Here is a 20,109-nt window from a genome sequence, read left to right on the forward strand (position 1 = left end):
TCTGTTCTATTCTATTCCTTATTCTATATCTTGTTCTGTTCTTCTATTCTATTCTATTCCATTCCATTCCATATTCCATTCCATTAATCATTTCAACGTTCTATTCTATTACATATTCCATTCTACTCTATATTCTATTCTATTCTTTCACTCCAATATTCAATTCAACTATATTTCTTATTCTAGCCTACTCTATTTTTCATTCCAATATTCTATTAAATTCCCTATTCTATGCTATTCTATTCTTCATTCCAATATTCAATTCAATATTCTATTCCTTATTTTATTCTATATCTTGTTCTGTGCTGTTCTTCTATTCTATTTCATATTCTATTTCATATTCCATTCCATCCTTCATCCCAATATCTTATCCTATCCTATCCCCAATCTATGATTCCCTTCTCTTCTTCTTCTTCTTCTTCTCTTCCATCGCGCCAGGAGGGCGAGCTGAGCGAGCTGCGGTCCCCCCGATCGCCTTCCCGCCCGGAGGCGGCGGCGGGGGTGGGAAACGCCACGCAGGGGCGTCCGGGGAAAGAGACCCGCGGAGACCCAGCTCCCCCCGCCGTGCGCCCCCCCGTCCCCCTTCCCTCCTCCCAGCCCCTTCCGCCAGGCGGCCCCCCCCACCCGCCCGGCTTCCCCGCCTGCATCCGGGGCGGAGAGCGGCGCCTGCGCCCCAGCCGCGCACGTGGGGTCGGGGTGGTGGGGAAGACGGCCAGCCCGGATTGCCCGGCCCGGGTGCCTTCCGTGGAAGAAGAAGCGGTCGGGACCATGGGCAAGACCAAGGCCCGGCGCTTTCGCCCGCCGGCCTTCGCTCCAGCCGGGAGCCTGAGCGAGCAAGCGGCCGGAGCCGAAGCCGGAGAAGACGAGGGAAGCTCCCCGGCCGCCGAGCTGCTGGAGAAGGCAAGGCAGAGAAGGTTGAGGCGCCTCCCGCCCGGCCCGGTCGTCGCCCACCCGTGGGGAGGGGATGGGGGAGCCGCGCTTGGCTCAGGAAATCCCCGGAGGCCTTTAAGAAGAGACTAGAGACAGTCCCTTCTCCTCGGTGGTAGATGGGTTCTCCTGCTGGAGCAGGGGGCTGGACTAGACGACCTCCAAAGGTCCTTTCCAGCTCTGTTCTGATTGATGGACAGGTAGAACAATTAATCAGTGGAACAGCTTATCTCCAGAAATTGTGGGTGCTCCGTCCCTGGAGGCTTTTAAGAAGAGACTAGAGACAGGCCCTTCTCCTAGGTGGTAGATAGGTGGAGCAGGGGGCTGGACTAGAAGACCTCCAAGGCCCCTTCCAGGTGCTATTTTATTCCTATTCCCTATTCTTTTTTTAAAAAAAAAAAACAATTGTATTGGTTTTTTAAAAACAAACAAAACAAACAGAACATACAAACATCAGCAAGTCCTATTCCCTATTCTATTCTAGCCTGGGGAAGGGTCAGGCATCAGGGAAAGAGAGGAGGGGTGGGCTACATTAACAGAGGGATGCCCTCAAGATCAAGTGAGATACTAAACACTGTGAAGCCTTAGTAAGGCCACACCTAGAGTACTGCATCCCCTTTTGGTTGCCACACACACAAAAAAAAGAGGTTGAGAAAGAATGCAGAGAAGAGCAACCAGGATGATGAGGGGACCGGAGGCTAAAACATAGGAAGAACAGTTGCAGGAACTGGGTAGGTCTAGTCTGATGAAGAGAAGGACCAGGGGATGACAGGATAGCAATGCTCCAATATCTCAGGGGCTGCCCCAAAGAAGAGGCAGTCAAGCTATTCTCCAAAGCACCTGAGGGCAGGACAAGAAGCAATGGGTGGAAACTAACCAAGGAGAGAAACAACTTAGAACTAAGGAGGAATTTCCTGACAGAACAATTAATCAGCAGAACGAATTGACTCCAGAAATGCTCCATCGCTGGAGGCTTTTAAGAAGAAACCGGACAACCACTTGTCTGAAATGGTATAGTGTCTCCTGCTTGAGCAGGGGGGTGGACTAGAAGACCTCCAAGGTTCCCTCCAGGTCTTTTATTCTGTTACTTGGGCTGTGTGTGGGGCAAGCTGTGGGTACTGGCAAACCAGGAGGGAAAAATAGGGTAATGGACGGTTTCTCCTATTGCAAATTGCAAGCGGGGTTGCAGGCTACTTGGGAAAATAATTGCCAGTGCGCTGCTGGACATCCTCCAATGAGATTGCTGAATTATGAGTGGACCAAAGATTAGGTAATGAGTTGTAGGGTAGAGGGGCCACCGAAGAGCAGGGTGCATTTGTGGGATGGGCAAGTGAGATTTTTAAGAGAAGGAACGTAGGGATTTTAAGGGGTGCGGAAAAAATTCGGGAATGTTGTGCAGCAATGGGTGAGAACTGGAAGCCACCTAGCTAAAATAACGTGTGTTTGCGTCTGAGGTGGAGGACGTGCACTCTGCACCTGCCCAGGAGGGTGTGCATAGATTTTAATCCTGCTGGAAGGCCTTTCAGGAATCTTCAAGGTGAGCTTAGAAAATGAGGAGGGATCGTTGGTGTTCTCTAAGTTTGGTGGTTTTATTGCAGGCATTTCATTACCCAACTAGGTAACACCATCAGTGCTAGAAGGAAGTGGCTTTTTAGGTTAATCCAACTAGCGCTGATGAGGTTACCTAGTTGGGTTGTGAAATGTCTGCAAGAAAACGCGCCAGTCAAAGCTATTTTAGAGGAGGAACAAGGACCTCTCTCCTTTCAACTCTGAGTGACAAATATTCCTTCTGTTCAGAAACTTAAATCATTCTGTTTATTCTCTCTATCTGCCTCCCCTTCTCTCTGCTTTTCTAGCTCCAGCACCCCAATGCCGACGTGCGTGAATTCGCTTGCGCCAACATTTCCAAGATGTTGCAACAGCAACAAACGATCCCAGCTTTTGTGCAGCAAGACGTGGTTCGGCGGCTGGGTCCGTTGCTGCTGGATCCAAGCGTAGTGGTTCGGGAGACGGCGGCAGGAGCTCTCCGGTGAGTGGTGGATGGTAGACAGAAGGTCAGAGAAGAAAGGAAGCTTCAGGGCAAAATTTAAGAAAGACTCTTTGGTGTCCTTCATACTGCATGAGTCCTGTATGGCGTCCTCTTTGGGACCTGCATACTGAACGAGCCAAAAAGAGGGCTGTGGAAATATTTACAGACCCCTCACATCCCGGACATAAACTGTTTCAACCCCTTCCCTCAAAACGACGCCATAGAGCGCTGCACACCAGAACAACTGGGCACAAGGACAGTTTTTTTCCCCAAACGCCATCACTCTGCTAAACAAATAATTCCCTCAACACTGTCCAACTATTTACAAAGTCTGCACTACTATTACTATTAACCTTCTCATCACTCCTTATCACCCATCCCCTCCCACTTGTGACTGTATGACTGTAATTTTGTTGCTTGTATCCTTACAATTTATATTGGCTGTTTCCTAGTATGATTTGATTGCCTATTGTACCCTATGACTACTATTAAGTGTTGTACTTTATGATTCTTGACTCTTGATGAATGTATCTTTGCTTTTATATACGCTAAGGGTTTATGCACCAAGACAAATTTCTTGTGTGTCCAATCGCACTTGGCCAATAAAGAATTCTATTCTATTCTATTCTATTCTATTCTATTCTATTCTATTCTATTCTATTCTATTCTATTCTATTCTATTCTATTCTATTCTATTCTACTCTACTCTACTCTACTCTACTCTACTCTACTCTCATTCCCACATCCCATTATAATTTCTGCCCTTTCTCTTCGTATATTTCTCTTGGTTTGAAACTTCCTGACCTACACAAATCAACAAGATTGAACCTATGTTTCTCATCCTGATTTCTAGGGATTTCTTCCCAATAAGATCCCCCCCCCCTCCCCCCAATTCAGCAGTAAAAAAATTCTCAAAACTTTCGGACATGTTTTGATTGTTTGGATGGTATCATTTTCATCATTGCTTGTGTTGTGATTTATCCTTATCTTGAAAAGCCTTTATGAATGGCTGGTTAAAAACAACCTAGAGAACTCATGTGGAATGAATTTGGCTTCGTTTCAGGAACCTCAGTGCCTGTGGAGGATTTGAAGTTTGCAACGATATGGTCGCTAAAGACATCATGACTCCTCTTGTTGCTTTATTGAAGGAGGTATGTTGCGTGTGCTTTGAAAATAAGGCTGCAGAAGCACTTTGGAATATACAGGAGCCTGAACACAACCTCTCTTAAAGGAGCATATTTTTTTCTGCTACAAAAACAAAAAGACTTATTAAAGCAGCTGCCTCTTTTTCAGAAAAAAAAGAAAGAAAGAAATGGCTACTTTAAAGAGATGCTGTGCTTACGTACCTACTCGTTACAGAACATGTATGAACTAAAAGTCCTTGGAAGAATGAATGAACTAGGAAGAGATCTGTGGAAGCAGGGAGAGCACTTAGACTAGTACTTAGATTTATATTTATTTATGTATTTATTTATGTCAATTTCTTACAAGATAATAGGTATAAGTAAAAACATAATTATGAATACATATAAGAAAAATAAAAAAATAAAAGAAACAATAGGACAGGGATGCCACTTCATAGTGATTTACAGCCCTCTCTAAGCGGTTTACAGAGTCAACCTCTTGCCCCATAACAATTTGGGTCCTCATTTTGACAACCTCGGAAGGATGGAAGGCTAAGTCAACCTTGACCCAGTCAGGATTGAACTGCTGGCTGTGGGCAGAGCCTGCAATACTGCATTCTAACCATTGTACCAAGAAGGAAAGGAAGGGAGGAAGGAAGGAAGGAAGGAATAGCAATAGCCCTTAGACTTGTCTACCACTTCACCCTGCTTCACAGCCCTCTCTAAGTGGTTTACAGAGTCAGCCTCTTGCCCCCAACAATCTGGGTCCTCATTTTACTGACCTTGGAAGGATGGCTGAGTCAACCTTGACCCAGTCAGGATCAAACTCCTGGCTTTGGGCAGAGCTAGCCTGCAGTACTGCATTCTAACCACTGCGCCACCACGGCTATTCTATCAAAGATACCTTGCATTCTTCCCATCAGGGCCATTTCAGAATGCACTTATTCTCATTTTCTCTTTTTTGGCCTACTTTGATTCAAACAGTGCCGGGCGGGACTTGTAGGAAACAACAGTTCCTCGAAGGAAGACAAGCAGACAGAGAAAAACCACACTGAAGACATCGCCAACGAAGCTGTCCACTTGCTCTGGAATGTCTGGTCAGTAGAGCTGTGAAATTTCTTGTGAAATACCGCCAGCCAGGGGTGTGGGGAGGGTATTTGGGAAAGAGGGGAATCCATTGACCATGTCTTTTCCAGTTGGTGGGATTGGCCGGGATAGGGGAGCTCAGCCCTCTTTTGCAAAAAAAACTGGAAATGCATTCCAAATAAAATGAGTCCATTAACATTGCGCGTTAAAACATTAAATTTAAAACATTGTGCGTGAAAAGGGACACGGTGGCTCAATGGCTAAGACGCTGAGCTTGTCAATCAGAAAGGTAGGCAGTTCAGCGGTTCGGATCCCTAGCGCCCGCGTAACAGAGTGAGCTCCTGTTACTTGTCCCAGCTTCTGCCAACCTAGCAGTTTGAAAGCATGTAAAAAATGCAAGTAGAAAAATCGGGGGTCCCTTTGGTGGGAAGGGAACAGCGTTCCATGCGCCTTCGGTGTTTAGTCATGCCAGCCACAGGGCCACGGAGATGTCTTCGGATGGCGCTGGCTCTTCAGGCTTTTTTTCAGGAGAGGAACACCGCCCCCTAGCGCTGGAAACGATTAGCACGTATGTGCGAACGGAACCTTTACCTTTAACGTTGTACGTGTCACTAAACGGGTGTGTTAGGGAAGGATGAGTGGATCCCAGTTGGGAGAAGCTAATTTTTTTGTGTCCTGTTGTTACTGTGCAAAATGTTTAGTTAGTTTCGATGGGAAACTTAATCAATCCTGGGGCTGTGGATTTTTCAAACATTGTTTGGAAGAAGGAAGTGTGACCCTCCCCACATCCCCAGGGGAAAAAAGGTTCAAGACTGAAAAGTGATGTGGTTGCATTAAGAAGCGTGAAAAGTGATGTGGTTGCATTAAGAAGCGTGACCTCATTAAAGCAGCTGCATCTTCTTTCAGACTTGAATAGACGCCTGGGGAACAGGGGGGGAAACCCCTGCCATGCCTCCCTTAATGAATATCAAAGAGGTCTGCTATGCTCACCTGGATTCCAAAACAGTTCTTTGGGGTCATTTTGGAACGGTGCTCAATCAATTCTAAAATTGACGATTGGCACCTTTGCTTTTAAAGCAACGGACTGTTAGGAGATGGGCCGACTAAATCTTCCTTCGTGTCTCTTATCAGCGAATGCAACCCTACAGCCGTATCAATATTCAACAAGGAAGGATGCTTAGATGTTGTTCTACAATATCTGAAGAGATTTCATACAAATGTTGACCTGGCTATCACCGTGGGTAAGGAAGGGCGGATATTTTCCTTTTTCTCGGAGGGGCTTGTTATAGTTTTTCCTGCTGGCACGAGGCTGTTTGTATAATTTACCAAGAGAAGGGGCTGTTGGTACTTTGAAGCTGTTGGTTGAGTCATGTTCAACTCTTTGGGTGACTTTATAGGCAAGATGCTCTCCGTGCTACCTTGTCCAACACAGCTCCTTTCCATTGCTGGATGTCCAACTTGGTTACCAGACGTCAGGATTCCGGCAGGATTACCCCAGTTAAATCTTGAGTCTTGAGCCAAACTTCCAAAACTTCAAAAGGATTTATTGGGAGTTAACATGTCCGGCACTGCCTGGTTGCAGCCAACTCTGGGACACACAGTTCATTGTCACCCTTGACCCTGGTTTCCCCACTATCTCCATAATTCGTATTCTCCAATGAGACACATCCATAGCCAAGAGTCATCAATCATGCTCTCAGATATTTGCTTGGCAGAAACTTCAGTCACCTAGTTATTATCTTTGAAAAACTATTTATGGAATACACTTTTGGTTTCCAAGCTGCCGCAAACCCCTTTCTCCCTGCTTTCAAACCCCTTTCTCCCTCCCTTTCTGTTGGCAACTCTGAAAAGACCATAGAAATATTTTATGAGTTGACACCAGATTTCATATTATCAAGCCAGCCTGTTCTTTGCTTGCCCTTTCTTCTTCTTCCTCCACTAACCATTCCCAGCATCTTTGCCTTCTCCAATAAATTTGCAAGCATGATTGAGTAAATCCGACATAGTCTTATGATTTTTAGCTTCTAGTTCGAAGCAGGAGTGGGGAAAAACAACCTGTTGCCTTCTGATGATTTAATTGTTTTTCATTGACTCGAATCCTGCTTTTCATCTTTTTCTCTAGGACAGGGGTGTCCAACCTTGACAACTTTAAGACTTGTGGACTTCAACTTCCAGAATTCTGGGAGTTGAAGTCCACAAGTCTTAAAGTTGCCAAGGTTGGACACCCCTGCTCTAGGAAATAAATTAAAGTGGCACATGGTAGAATGATAATAATTTAAAGGAAATTATACTGAGAATTATATAAAAAAAGTCTTATATAATACAGGTAGTCTTGGACTTACAATAGTTCATTTAGTGACCAAATTTACAACAGCACCGAAAAAGTTGACTAATGACCATTTTTCACTCTTAGGATGGACGTGGGCATTAGTGAAAGTAAACTAAAAACAGTTTAAAGCAGTCGGTCATACTTTTCTGAAACCAAAAAGGATATCCCAAAGATGCTTTTTTCTGGAGGCAACTGGACTTTCTTGTTTTGTTTTCTCTTTGAAGATGTTTCACTTCTCATCCAAGAAGCTTCTTCAGCCCTGACAGGATGGTGGAGAGTGGAAGGATTGATATTCCTTGCAGAAAGCTGGTCATTTGCATCCTTTTTAGAGGGTCGTTGAGGCAACTTGGAGGTTTGTCTGTGTCCTCAGGGTCACCTGAGCAGTGCAAATGATTCTTGTAGTCTGCAGTTGTTTTTCCCGTAAATCTATTCTTACTCCCACACGATTCAGAAGGTGTTCAATCCCAAATTGTATCCTGTCAGAGCGGAAGAAGCTTCTTGGGTGAGAAGCAAAAGGTCTTCAAAGGAAAAACCAAAGAAAGTCCAGTTGTCCCCAGAAAAAAGCACCTTTGGAACAACCATGACCTGGAGGACTAAGAATCTCTACAGAGATATAGACAGAAGTTGATTTATGATTTTTCAACTTGGATTTGTGGTCTAGATTTAAACGTGTTCTCTGCCCATACAGCATCCTGTTTACAAACCGTGACAGAAGATAACCCAGATCTGCTATCGTCTTTCGATGCACCTGTGCACCAGGTACTGGAAATGGTCATGTTATCCTCGGAGAAAGATATGGACCATATCCTTTTACGGACATTGGTGGCAGGTAAATACCCAATATGGCAGGCTTAGGAATTCTGGGAGTTGAAGTCCAGAGGTTGTGAAGTTGTCATAGTTGCCTGGCCCTGCGCTTTGGCGATGATGCACCACAATGTAGGGAAAAAAGACACAACTCCATGGTTGGTTTGTGGGAATTCCTTGCATGGCTTTGAAGAAAGATCCTGTGCAAGCTGCCAATCAGAAGTTGGGTGCAGATATCTCAGGAAGTTATGATGTGAGGACTTCCTTTCTGGTTTAGTGAGATGTTGGCATGAGATAGCTCACCATTTATAAACCAACCCATTACAGCTTAACAGACGCACTTTTATTTCTTATTGGTTTCTTTGATGTTTGAGTCTGTCTAAAAGTAGAGAACGGCCTGTTCGGAACAGGTTTTATTTTTTGCCTTTCTTTTCCGACCATGATGGCTTGTTTAGCAAATCCTGGCTTGGTGCAACACGTGAACCTGGTCAATATTCAGCCAGTCAGTTGTTGAGTATGCCAATTACTTAGTTTAGTTCTGGTAAGTTGGCTAGTAGACTGTCAACTTGTGTAGTCAGGAAAATGGAAGGCACTTTTCTTGAAATCAAAGGCCGCGTCCCTGCATTAAACTGCCAGTTGTGTTACAATTTTCCAGAAAGTAAGACAGCGAAGGATTCTCTTGCGGTTGCAGTTTGGAGTTGTCCCTTTCTCTCGTGTGGAAGAAAGGCTGTACTTGATCAGATTTGGCTAAGCTGATCTCTTACCGTATCCTTTTCGTGGCTTCAGGCGTAGCGTGGAACATCAAGAGCACCGTGCCTTCGGGAAGCCAGGCGGGAACCATCAACGCCATCCTGAAGATTTTGTCAGACTGTCTGGCGTTGGATGCCGGAGAGGTGGTCGTTCGGATGAAGGAAGCCGAAACGGAAAGGTTGAAGACTTCTGTTGAAGGAAACAAAGCGAACGGAGGAAGCTTCGTGCACGTAGGCGAGGATAGCATGGAAGAAGAATCTGGACGGATCGCCCAAGGAGAGAAGGACGTGTTGGATCTACTGCCAGTAAGAGGCTGATCTGTTCTTTCAAAATGGAGCGACGGGGGTTGATTTATGAGGATAAGACAAAACGTCAGTGTTCCAAGTAATACACCCATAGCGAATGAAACTCCAAAGCAGGTAGATTCCTCAAAAGAATAGTTTTATTGGATATCATATATCATATTGGCACAAGCTGGTGAACGTTCCCGTGGTTTTCACCTAATTAAAAGTAAAAAAAATTTCCTTTCCCCAAATAATCAGTCACAGTCCAGTTAGGTGCTGTCCAGTTGCCTGGTAACTTCGCTCCTCCTCTCTCCGACCACCTGTGGGAATGTCCTTGGTTCCCAGGAGAAAGCATTTTGTTTCGGCTACAAAACTCCAGCTATCTCTATTCCCCCCCTCCGTATCCCTCAGCTCCAATGGGGCAACACTGAAGCCCCCAAATGGCCTCGGTCAGGTCAGCTTCAAGGCCTTAAATCCGCTGAAAATCAGCTGTGAGGCGTGCAAATGTGCAGTGAGGTAAGTTTGCCTGTAGCTCATGTGCCAGCCCAAATGGCTCTGTGTGCCACCTTTGGCACGTGTGTCCTAGGTTTGCCATCACGGCCCTATCGCATTTCAGACAAGTAGCTGTCCAGTCTCTTCTTAAAAACCCCCCAGTGTTGGAGCATTCACAACTTCTGGAGGCAAATTATTCCACTGATTAATTGTTCTAACTGTCAGAAAATTTCTCCTTAGCTCTAGGTTACTTCTCTCCTTGATTAATTTCCACCCATTGCTTCTTATCCTGCCCTCAGGTGCTTTGGAGAGTAACTTGACTCCTTCTTCTTCGGGGCTGCCCCTTAGATATTGGAACACTGCTATCATGTCAACCCCTATTCCTTCTTTTCACTAGACTAGACGTAGCCTGTTCCAGCAACCATTTTTTATATGCTTTAGCCTCCAATCCCCAATCCTCTTCGTTGCTCTTCTTTGCATTCTTTGCTTCCCAGCGCAGCCAACAGGAGTTGAAGCAGGCGAGTGCGTTACTTCTGGCTCAGCAAACCGCCCTGGAAATCATTGTCAACATGTGCTGCAGCGAAGGTATATCTGTGGCTCGGGTGAAGTAAGCTGGGCACTTAGGTGAAGCGGGCAGTAGAAGTTGGATGAGTCAATAAATAAAACAAATGTGGTTTTCCTCAACTTGGTCAGCTGATTTAATGCATGGCACTTAAGGAGGTTATTTATATCACAGTTTTTGTTCCACACCCCAATCCACAGACTGTGGCAGTGGAGTAAGACATTATGTCTTACTCCACTGTATCCTTACGATTTATATTGACTGTTTCCTAGCGTCATTTGATTGCTTATTGTACCCTATGACTATCATTAAGTGTTGTATCTGATGATTCTCAACTCTTGATGAATGTATGTTTTCGTTTATGTCCACTGAAAGCATTTGCACCAAGACAAATTCCTTGTGTGTCCAATCACACTTGGCCAATAAAAGAATTCTATTCTGTTCCGTTCCATTCCATTCTATTCCATCCCATTCTACTCTACTCTACTGTACTCTCTATTCTACTCTACTCTACTCTAGTCTACTCTACTCTACTCTGAATGGAAATATCACGGATGGCCACCAGAAACTTTTGATCTTGGTTAAAGGCCCAGTGGAATCGTTAAAGCCCTACTAAGTGTATACACACTTGTAAAGCTGGATCAGTTGAATTGTGGTGAAGCTCTTGGGTCTTTGCATGTTGTGTGAACTAATTTCCATACACACCTGTAAAGCTGGATCAGTTGGAGTGGTACAGTGGCCTAGAGGTGGTGGAGCTCTCGCCTCACAATCAGGAACCTGTGAGTTTGATCCTAGGTAGAGGCAGATATTTGTCTCTCTGGTCATACTGGGAATATATCTGCTGAACAAAACTCCACATTGGCAATAGGAAGGGCATCCGGACATTAAAACACTGCTAGTTCCATTTAGTTGGCCAGACTCCATCCCGCAAGGGATTATGGGGTCATTAAATGAAGAAGATGGCGATGTAAAGCTAGGTCAGTTGAATTGTGGTGAATCTCTTGGGTCTTTGCATGTTGTGTGAACCCAGTCTGTTGGGTAGCAGATCATGCATTGTGTGAATGCTGCCCAAATGGTTTTGGCTTACACCTTCATGCTTATCGCAACAATCCACACAAAAAGAAGGTTTTTTTTCATAATGGTTACATCTATAACCTTTGTAGCACGGCAACCAAAGAACTGGTATTTGGTTGAGAGGTTGGCATCTGAGGAATTCAAAATGGCGGCATATAAAAAAAGGTTGTTGCACTTCCTTTGGGGTGTTGACGCCTGGGCTTTTATTTCCAGATGCCTCAGACGAAGAATGGGAAGAGTTATCGAGCAGCGATGAAAGCGATGCCTTCCTGGATAACAGTTACGAAGAAGAAGGAAAGCTCCTTTCTCCGCTGTGCCTTTCAGCTGAAATTCACACCGCCCTGGTCAACCAGTTAATCCCAAAGAAGGTCACCAGCTCTTCCTTGACTCCAGATGACAAACCTCTGGGTTTTCCAAAAGTGGTTTCTATTTCCCAAACCCGTGATTGGAATTTACTCCATTAGGGTTCACTGAATAGCTCACCGTTGGCTGAGTTCACACCACATGCTAAGCCTTAAAATGTGGATTGCAAGCGAAGGGTGGAGGTCACGCACTACAGTAGACTTCCTTTCTCTTCTCCATCTTGGTGCCCTTCAGATACGTTGGCTCAGGTGGCAGAACGCTAAGGTTTAGGATGATGGGTGAATCAGGTCATAGTCTCCCAATGTCTCACCAAAAACAAAAAACCCTGTGAGATTTGGGGTGGCAATGAAGCATGAAGGGTACGGGGGGCCAAAGGATTTTGAAGACACCTTTGCAGTTTCACAACAAAGGATCATAACCTTTAAAATAAGTTAAAGGAATGTGGTGGTCTCAGGAACTAGAGGTTACTTCCACATGTTGTGGAGATGTTGTGCTCTTCTAAGAATTGGGGCCTGTAGTCCTTCTTTGAACCTTGACAATGACCCACAGCTGTTCTTTGCTTTGTGCAGATCCTGGAAAAAACTGCTTTCCCTAGTGGAGTTACTCTTGATGTCTGTATGAAACATCCATCTTGGAAGCCTCTGATTAAAAAGTAAGTGACTTGTTCTGATTCGATTCCTCGTTACCTCCTCCTTAGGAGAATAACAATAACAATAGCATTTAAATTTATATACTGCTTTACAGTGCTTTTACGGCCCTCTTTAAGCGGTTTACAGAGTCAGCCTCTTGCCCCAACAATCTGGGTACTCATTTTATCGGCCACGGAAGGATGGAAGGCTGAGTCAACCTGGAGCCAGTGAGAATTAAACTCTAGAAAGTGGGCAGAATCAGCCTGAAATATTTCATTTTAAGGATTGTGCCAGCAAGGGAGGGAGGGATAGAGGGAGGGAGGGCAATAGCACTTAGACTTATATACCACTTCACAGTGCTTTACAGCCCTCTCTAAGTGGTTTACAGAATCAGACTCTTGCAGTGGTTAGAGTGCAGAACTGCAGGCTACTTCTGCTGACTGCTGGCTGCCTGAAATTTGGCAGTTCAAATCTCCTACCCACCTCGGAAGGATGGAAGGCTGAATCGACCTTGAGCCTGGTGGGATTTGAACTGCCAAATTGCAGGCAGCTAGCTGGCAGTCAGCAGAAGTAACCTGAAGTACTGCTGTCTAACCACTGCGCCACTGAGGCTCAAATACTCTGTTAATCTGTCTAGGCCAATCTTTCTCAACCTTGGCAGCTTTAGGAGGGATGGACGTCAACTCCCGGAATTTCGGTTTGGCTAGTCTAAAGAAAAGAAGACATAGGGATGACAGGAGACCAATATTCCAGTATTTCAGGGACTGCCACAAAGAAGAGGGGGTCAAATTATTGTCCCAAGCACTAGAGGAAAGGACAGTGGTTGGAAAGTAATCAAAGAGAGAAGCAACCTGGAATTAAGGAGAAACTTCCAAACCTTGAGGACAATTAACCAGTGGAACAGCTTGCCACCAGAAATCGTGGGTGCTCCATACCTGGAGGTTTTTAAGAAGAGGCTAGAGACAGTTACTTATCTAAAATGGTATAGGAGGCTGGACTAGAAGACCTCCAAGGTCCCGTCTAGCTCATTTCTATTCTAAGAATTCCAGCATGGCTGGGTGGGGTATTCACCCTTCTTAAAGTTGCCAAGGTTGAGAATCACCGATCTCGGCTAACATTGGGACGAGAAAAAGGATGCAGAACCTATAGCAGTGATGGCGAACCTTTATGTCACAGTGTGCCAAAAACGCATGTGAGTGCGATAGCGTGCGCATGTGCTGGCACCCGCAATGCAGTGTGCCTCCCGTGCATGCGCACGTAACACCCCCGTCCTGTCCCCTTACCTGCACTGCGCATGCATGTGCCTCCCAGTTGATTTTCAGCCCATTTGAGGTGTTTTTGCCCTCCTGGAGGCTCCAGGGAAGCTTTTGCAGCCTCGGGAGGCTGAGAAATGGGACTTCCGGAAATACCAATAAGTGTCGAAACGGGCCTGTTTTTCGGCCTCCTGAGGTTTCAGAGGCTTCCCTTGAGTCTTTGGGAGGGCGAAAATGGCCTCAAACGGGCCAAAAATTAGCTGGGAGCAGCGCACATGCGCAGTGCAGGTTAAGTTTGGCTGTGGTTCGCGTGCCTGCACAAATGGCTCTGCGTGCCACCCGTGCCATCGGTTTGCCATCACGGACCTAAACGATTCCCCGATCCCTCACCCTGAAATGGCCTTCAGAACCCTAAAAAAAAGCCAGCTGATGGACCAAGGCACCTCAACTTTCTTGGGCGTTTTCTTAACCAATAAGCAAAATGGGAGGGTTGACCTCAGGCTGGCCCTCGTCCCCAGTCTGGACTTCATTCTGTTTTCTTCCAGGTTGAACATGATCCAGTACAGAGCGCTAACCTGCCTTCACAGCATCTTACTGGTGTCGGATGTGGATAGCCTGGGGGGGCCGTCGGCGCTTCAATCCCTCTCACAGCACCTGTCCCAATTAATTTTTTCTCAGCCAGGTTTGCTTCAAGCTTTGATATATATATTTTTTTAGGCTCCTTCCAGCTTGGTAGGAGTCGTTCTTCCCCGCTGCCTCCGTTGCTCATCCTTCCCGATCCTTCTGCTAATTGCACCGGCTACTCTATCTCTCTACCTTTTAATGAGTGGGCTTCCCGCTGCTTTGCCTTTGTAGGCCCCTGGAGAGCAGGCTTATTTATTTAAGGAAAGCATGAGGGAATATATGTCGTAGTTGGCCTCCTGGCCTGCCATGTCGTTGCCTGAGGCCTTTGAATCAGTTTTGAATCTTGCCAGGACGACTCTCCGTGGGTTTTGGGGGGTGTCTGTGCAGCGTTTTTCAGAAATGGCGGCCTCTTGCTACCTTCTTGGGGATGTCGGGTGGGACTAGCCCAAGTCACCGAGCTGGTATTCATGCCAAAGAGAAGACTAGAACTCATGGGGGATTGAGTGGCTCACTGGCTAAGACACTGAGCTTGTCGATCAGAAAGGTCGGCGGTTCGAATCCCTAGTGCCGCGTAATGGAGTTGAGCTCCCATTCCTTGTCCCAGCTTCTGCCAACCCAACAGTTAGAAAGCACATAAAAATGCAAGTAGAAAAATAGGGACCACTTTGTTGGGAAGGTAATGGCGTTCCGTGCGCCTTTGAAGGCGTTTAATCATGCCAGTCACATGACCACGGAGACGCCTTCGGACAGCACTGGCTCTTCAGCTTTGTAATGGAGAGGAGCATTGCCCCCTTGAGCCGGAAACGACTAGCACAGATGCGCAAGGGGAACCTTTACCTTTACCTTAACAATTCATGGTCTTCTAGTTTTTAATCTGGAGCCTTAAACCAGTGTCTCTCAACTTGAAGATGGCTGGACTTCAACTTCCAGAATTCCTTAGTCAGCCTGGAGGTTAAGGAATTCTGGGACCTGAACTCTATATATCTTAAAAGTTGCTGAGATTGAAAAACACTAAACGAATTTCTCACTTAGCAACATCAACCTGGGGCTCCATTGTGGTCATAAGTTGAGGATTGCCTGTATCAGTGGTGTTTTGAGCTCAAAGAAAATGTGCTCTCTTATTTTTGGACAGAATTTTCCAAAGAAGCGGAGTTTCTAGAAGCCGTCACCAGTGCGTTGCGAGCTCTTTTGCAAATGTTGGCATCCAATAATATACCTCAGGTGAGTTTTCTGGACATGTTGGCCTCTAATATCAGAGTTTCCACATGTATGGTGGATAAATAAAAATAAAATAAAATAAAAAGAAATACATACAATAAATATAATTCAAATATATAGGTTGATTCAAGGGAAGAACCAAATTTTATTTATTTATTTATTTTTATCAATTGCTTACAAGATAATAGGTATAAGTAAAAGCATAGTTGTGAATACATGGATACATATAAGAAAAATAAAAGAAACAATAAGACAGGTATGGTAGGCATGTTGGTGTGCTTATGCTCGGCCCCTACAGACCTCTTAGGAAAGGGGTGAGGTCAATAGTAGACAGTCTAAGGTTAAAGTTTTTGGGGTTTGGGGAAGAAACCACCCAGAGTCAGAGTATTGCAGACACTGACCACTCTGTTGCTGAAGTTGTATTTCCTGCAATCAAGTTTGGTGCGGTTAACCTTGAGTTTGTATCTGTTGTGTGCTCTTGTGTTGTTATGGTTGAAGCTGAAGTATTCATTGACAGGTAGGACATTGCAACGTATGATTTTATATAGTGAATTATATAAAATTAGAAATTAGAGATAAGGAGAAAACTCCTGACCATGAGAACAATTAACCAGTGGAGCAACTTGCCTCTAGAAGTTGTGAATGCTCGATCGTTGGAAGTTTTTCAAAAAGAGATTGGACTTTTGTCTGGAATGGCATGAGCGGGTGTGTGTGTGTGTGTGTGTGTGTGTTGTGTTGGATTGAGACACTTCCAAGATCCCTTCCAACTCTGGTATTCTGTATTCTGTAAATATATTTTATTCCTGCTCATGCTTGTGGATGACTTCTTAAAAGCATATGACGTGGTTTGACCACCAACCTGTGCCATGACCCGTTGGTTTTTCACTCGAAACGAAAATATTCCTTCAAAACAGCTTCCCCAGTTACACTGGGATTGTAAATTCCCAAAGTGGCTCTCGGGGGGGGAATTGCAATCCCTGCCCATCTGGAGGGCTCCAGGTTTGGAATTGGCCAAACAGATGTTTGACTTCTTAAGGCTGTGATTCTCCCCCCCCTTCTTCTTCCGTTAAAACAGTCGATGACCCCGGAGCAGCTGATGAGTCTGTGTGACACCGGAATTCAGAGCACAAACATTAGCGTCCGGATCAACGTGGTTAGCATTTTGGGAATTGCTGGGAGCGTGCTCGCCAAAGTGGAAGGCATCACTGAGACACTCAAGGTAAAGTCTTTGTCACGGTCTCCAAATCAGCTGTAACTGGCTTAGTTGTTCGTGGAAAAAAATAATCTTGGCCGTTGTTTTGCTCGTCCCCCACTTGATCAGGAAAGTCTAATATCTGGAGTGTTGTCAGACCTCTTTGCGGGTCCCATTCTAACTTCTCAAGATGGTTGGAAATGGAAGGTGGTGGGTGGTTCGTTTTACTTAACAGACCTCTTCCAGCGAAGGGCTCCTCAATTCTTGGTTGTTTTGCAGTCTTCACTGGTGGGAGAGATCCTAGACTAGTGCCGTGGCGCTTCGTTCTTTGCCCCATGCCTTGTTAGTCCTCAGCAAAACAACAACTCTTGTCTGTGTTGTGATCTATGGCAATAGCACTTCGACTTATATACCCCTTTACAGTGCTTTACAGCCCTTTCTCAGCGGTTTACGGAGTCAGCATATTGCCCCCAACAATTGGTGTCCTGTGCTGTTATCTTCTCCGGAAAATATTATTTAAATAAGAAGGATCCAGTGATAAAATAAAACAAATCCAAGAGGAGCTGCGGCAACCGGCTTCCCCTGGCTGCAACCTCAAGGTGAAGTCGGTTGCCGTCTTGCTCTTAATGGGGATGTCAGTTGCTTGGAAGGTAATGGATGGAAACTAATCAAAGAGAAAAGCAACCTAGAACTAAGGAGACATTTCCTGACAGGTGAGAACGATCAACCAGTGGAACGGCTTCCCTTCAGAAGTTGTGGGTGCTCCAACACTGCAGTAGATTGGGCAACCATTTGTCCGAAATCCTAAGGGGCCAGGATGGCAAACCTATGACACGTGTGCCAGAGGCGGCATGCAGAGCCCTCTCTCTGGGCATGCAAACCGTCGCCCCAGCTCAGCTCAGCTCTGCCACACATGCACACACGCCTCCTGCTGGTCTTTGGGTCTCTGCTGCACATGCAGGGGGGCATGCACGGGCATGCGGTGCATGCATGGGGGATGCGCATGCATGCATGGGGTGGGGTGCATGCACAGAGGTTGCGGGTGCATGCATGAGGGATGTGTGCGCATTGCATTTTGGCGATGCATGCACTCACACGCGCTTTGGGCATTTGGTGCCGAAAAGGTAAGCCACCACTGGTATAGCATCTCCTGCTTGGAGGGTGGGCTAGAAGACCTCCAAGGTCCCTTCCAACTCTGTTGTTCTGTTTTTTTCCCTTTGGATTCGGCATTTCTTTGTCGTTCCAGAACATTGGAAAATTCCTCCTCAATGTTGCAACGAAAGACCCTTCCCTTGTGGTGGTGGGAGAAGCTTTGGACGCCCTCTTCGACGTTTTTGCCGATGGCAAAGAAGCGGAAAGGGCAGCGGAGGAAATTAAATTGCTTTACACTCTTAAGGAATTCCAGCCGGTTTTCAAGTCACGGGTAAGCGTGCAGCTTCCTAGTGAATGGGGAGAAGATGGAGGGCTAAAATGGTTTAGGGTTAAACAGCTGGCTTTTCTCGCCCAGTTGCATTCATTCATTGATTTCCTGAAAATCCCCAAGATCGGCTTTCTTTTAAAATACCCACGTTACTAGTTCTCGTGGTTTTAGCAGTGCATTTTGAAATGGGATGGCTAGACCTTTTGTCACTGACAACTTTGATGTGATTTTTTTAGTAGAAAGTTGGATGTAGAAACAGGCAGGTTATGGGAATTGTTTCTGTTTTATTTCCTGGGGTGACAAATTTAGCTTGCCTGCCTGCCTGCCTGTGTATGTGCGTTGTGTGTATCTTTCTAATCTAATCTACTGTATGGTTTGCCAATTGCACAGTGGCAGATAGGACAGCACTCCAGAGGGCTAACGTTATTGCCCAGAGGACCATGGGTTGCCCTCTCCCCTCTTTGGAAGAACTTTATAGCTCCCGCTGCCTTAAGAAAGTTCAAAACATCCTCAAATATCCATCTCATCCTGGGAACCCTTTTTTAAAAAACTATTATCATCTGGCAGATGGTATAGGATAATAAAAACAAGGACAAATAGGCTTCTATCCCAAGACAGTAGCTCTGTTGAATTTTACTATACAATGCAATATTAATGCAACATCAGGGTTTTCCATTCAGTGTATAGAATGTGAAGGATGTGTGTTTGTGTTTGTTTTCAGTCATAAGGTACACTGAAGATGGTATTCTATTTAGTTGTACAAGGTGCAACGACAATAAACAAAAAACTATCGCTATTCATTCGTGTTCAGCTCATTTAGAGCTTCCACATTTCATTTTTTAACTGCAGATGCGAAAAGAAGGCAGAGGACAGTACAACACAGAACAACTATGCGTTCTAGACAACGTGAAGCTGAATTTAAGAAGATTTATTGCCTATCAAGAAACGTTGGACAGAAAGAAAAAAGTTTTGGAATAGAAATAGGATGGAAAAGTCTATTTTTGATACACCTTTATCGAATGTTTTAACCATGAATTCTACAGGACTTTGTAAAAACAACTAGTAGGAGAAAAGTGGTATTCTTTTCATATTATGTCTTATATTGAAGGGGGTGAAAGGGCAGAGAAAAATGCTAAAATGAATTTAACACCACAAAGGGTCATAGTTTGTCCTTAATGTGGCGGAATGGTTTTTTTTTTTTGCTATTCTTAGAAAAAGAATGAGCAAAACAATCTAAAATAAAAGATTAGAATGGAAGTACCAATTTTCTTAATGTGGACAAAATAATTTGATTTCCTGGCTGATATATTTCAAGGTTTTCTTGTTTCTTTTTAAAGTAAAAGTACAATATAAAAAACAGGATAAAACATTTTTCCTGGGTGATATCAGTTTGCTCAGTGCCCAAATATGGAGAGTTTTCCCACTTAAAAAAAACAAAAACACTTTTATGGGTAACAGCCAAGTTCACACATTGTATTTTGCTAATATACATAATATATATAGAAGCATATTTCTTCATGTTGTATTTGAAATTCTTTTAGTCAAAAGCTGTTAAAATGCAAAATAACTACGTTTTCTACCAAAAAAAGAAGTTATGTGTTGCGTTTGGATTCCATGCTGGTGAATGATAGCCATGAAATAATTGACATTCTCATAATTTATGTTAATTGTACTGGATAAACTATGACAAACGAGAGTAGATGATAAACTATGGTACCCTGGGTAAATTGATACAACTTGGGGGCACTGCCCAGTATCTTCGTGCTGTTATGTGTAGCCTGAACAAGCCTTTTACCATATTCTGGATAAATAGCCTTCTAGCCAAATTTGTTTGCATTCAGCCAAGAGGTTGGATTGAAGGAAGGCTAGCTAATAATAAAAATAAGGAAGCCTTAATGAACTAATTCCGGCTACCAGTAAGGTTCAGGATTAAGCAATCTCTGTATAAT

The 20,109-nt window shown here is 44.7% G+C and overlaps 1 protein-coding gene across 2 annotated transcripts; it reads left to right on the plus strand.

The window, feature by feature from the left end:
* The first annotated feature begins 408 nt into the window (after nt 1-408).
* Nucleotides 409-19,420, plus strand: HEATR3 (HEAT repeat containing 3). Of its 2 annotated transcripts, none has more exons than XM_026713926.2 (15): nt 409-900; nt 2,784-2,956; nt 4,020-4,107; nt 5,065-5,177; nt 6,298-6,407; nt 8,184-8,324; nt 9,086-9,354; nt 10,320-10,410; nt 11,675-11,829; nt 12,394-12,476; nt 14,252-14,388; nt 15,463-15,551; nt 16,624-16,767; nt 17,987-18,163; nt 19,010-19,420. In XM_026713926.2, exons 1-15 carry the CDS (start codon nt 769-771, stop codon nt 19,136-19,138), a joined length of 2,031 nt encoding a protein of 676 aa, XP_026569711.2. In that variant the 5' UTR covers nt 409-768; the 3' UTR covers nt 19,139-19,420. The 2 variants fall into 2 exon arrangements, with proteins under 2 accessions (XP_026569711.2, XP_087796806.1); XM_087940680.1 differs by lacking the exon at nt 409-900 and adding an exon at nt 1,113-1,230.
* The last annotated feature ends 689 nt before the right edge of the window (nt 19,421-20,109 follow it).

This window comes from Pseudonaja textilis, chromosome 11, assembly GCF_049901715.1.
Source record: "Pseudonaja textilis isolate UNSWEBS1 chromosome 11, rPseTex1.2, whole genome shotgun sequence".
NCBI lineage: Eukaryota > Metazoa > Chordata > Lepidosauria > Squamata > Elapidae > Pseudonaja > Pseudonaja textilis.

What these genes read in the sequence shown, in the direction of transcription:
- HEATR3 (XM_026713926.2), top strand. Translation starts at nt 769, where the DNA reads ATGGGCAAGACCAAGGCCCGGCGCTTTCGCCCGCCGGCCTTCGCTCCA. An exon ending in CCGCCGAGCTGCTGGAGAAG is followed by an intron (nt 901 to 2,783) that starts GCAAGGCAGAGA and finishes CTGCTTTTCTAG; the next exon opens with CTCCAGCACCCCAATGCCGA. An exon ending in TTTACGGACATTGGTGGCAG is followed by an intron (nt 8,325 to 9,085) that starts GTAAATACCCAA and finishes TCGTGGCTTCAG; the next exon opens with GCGTAGCGTGGAACATCAAG.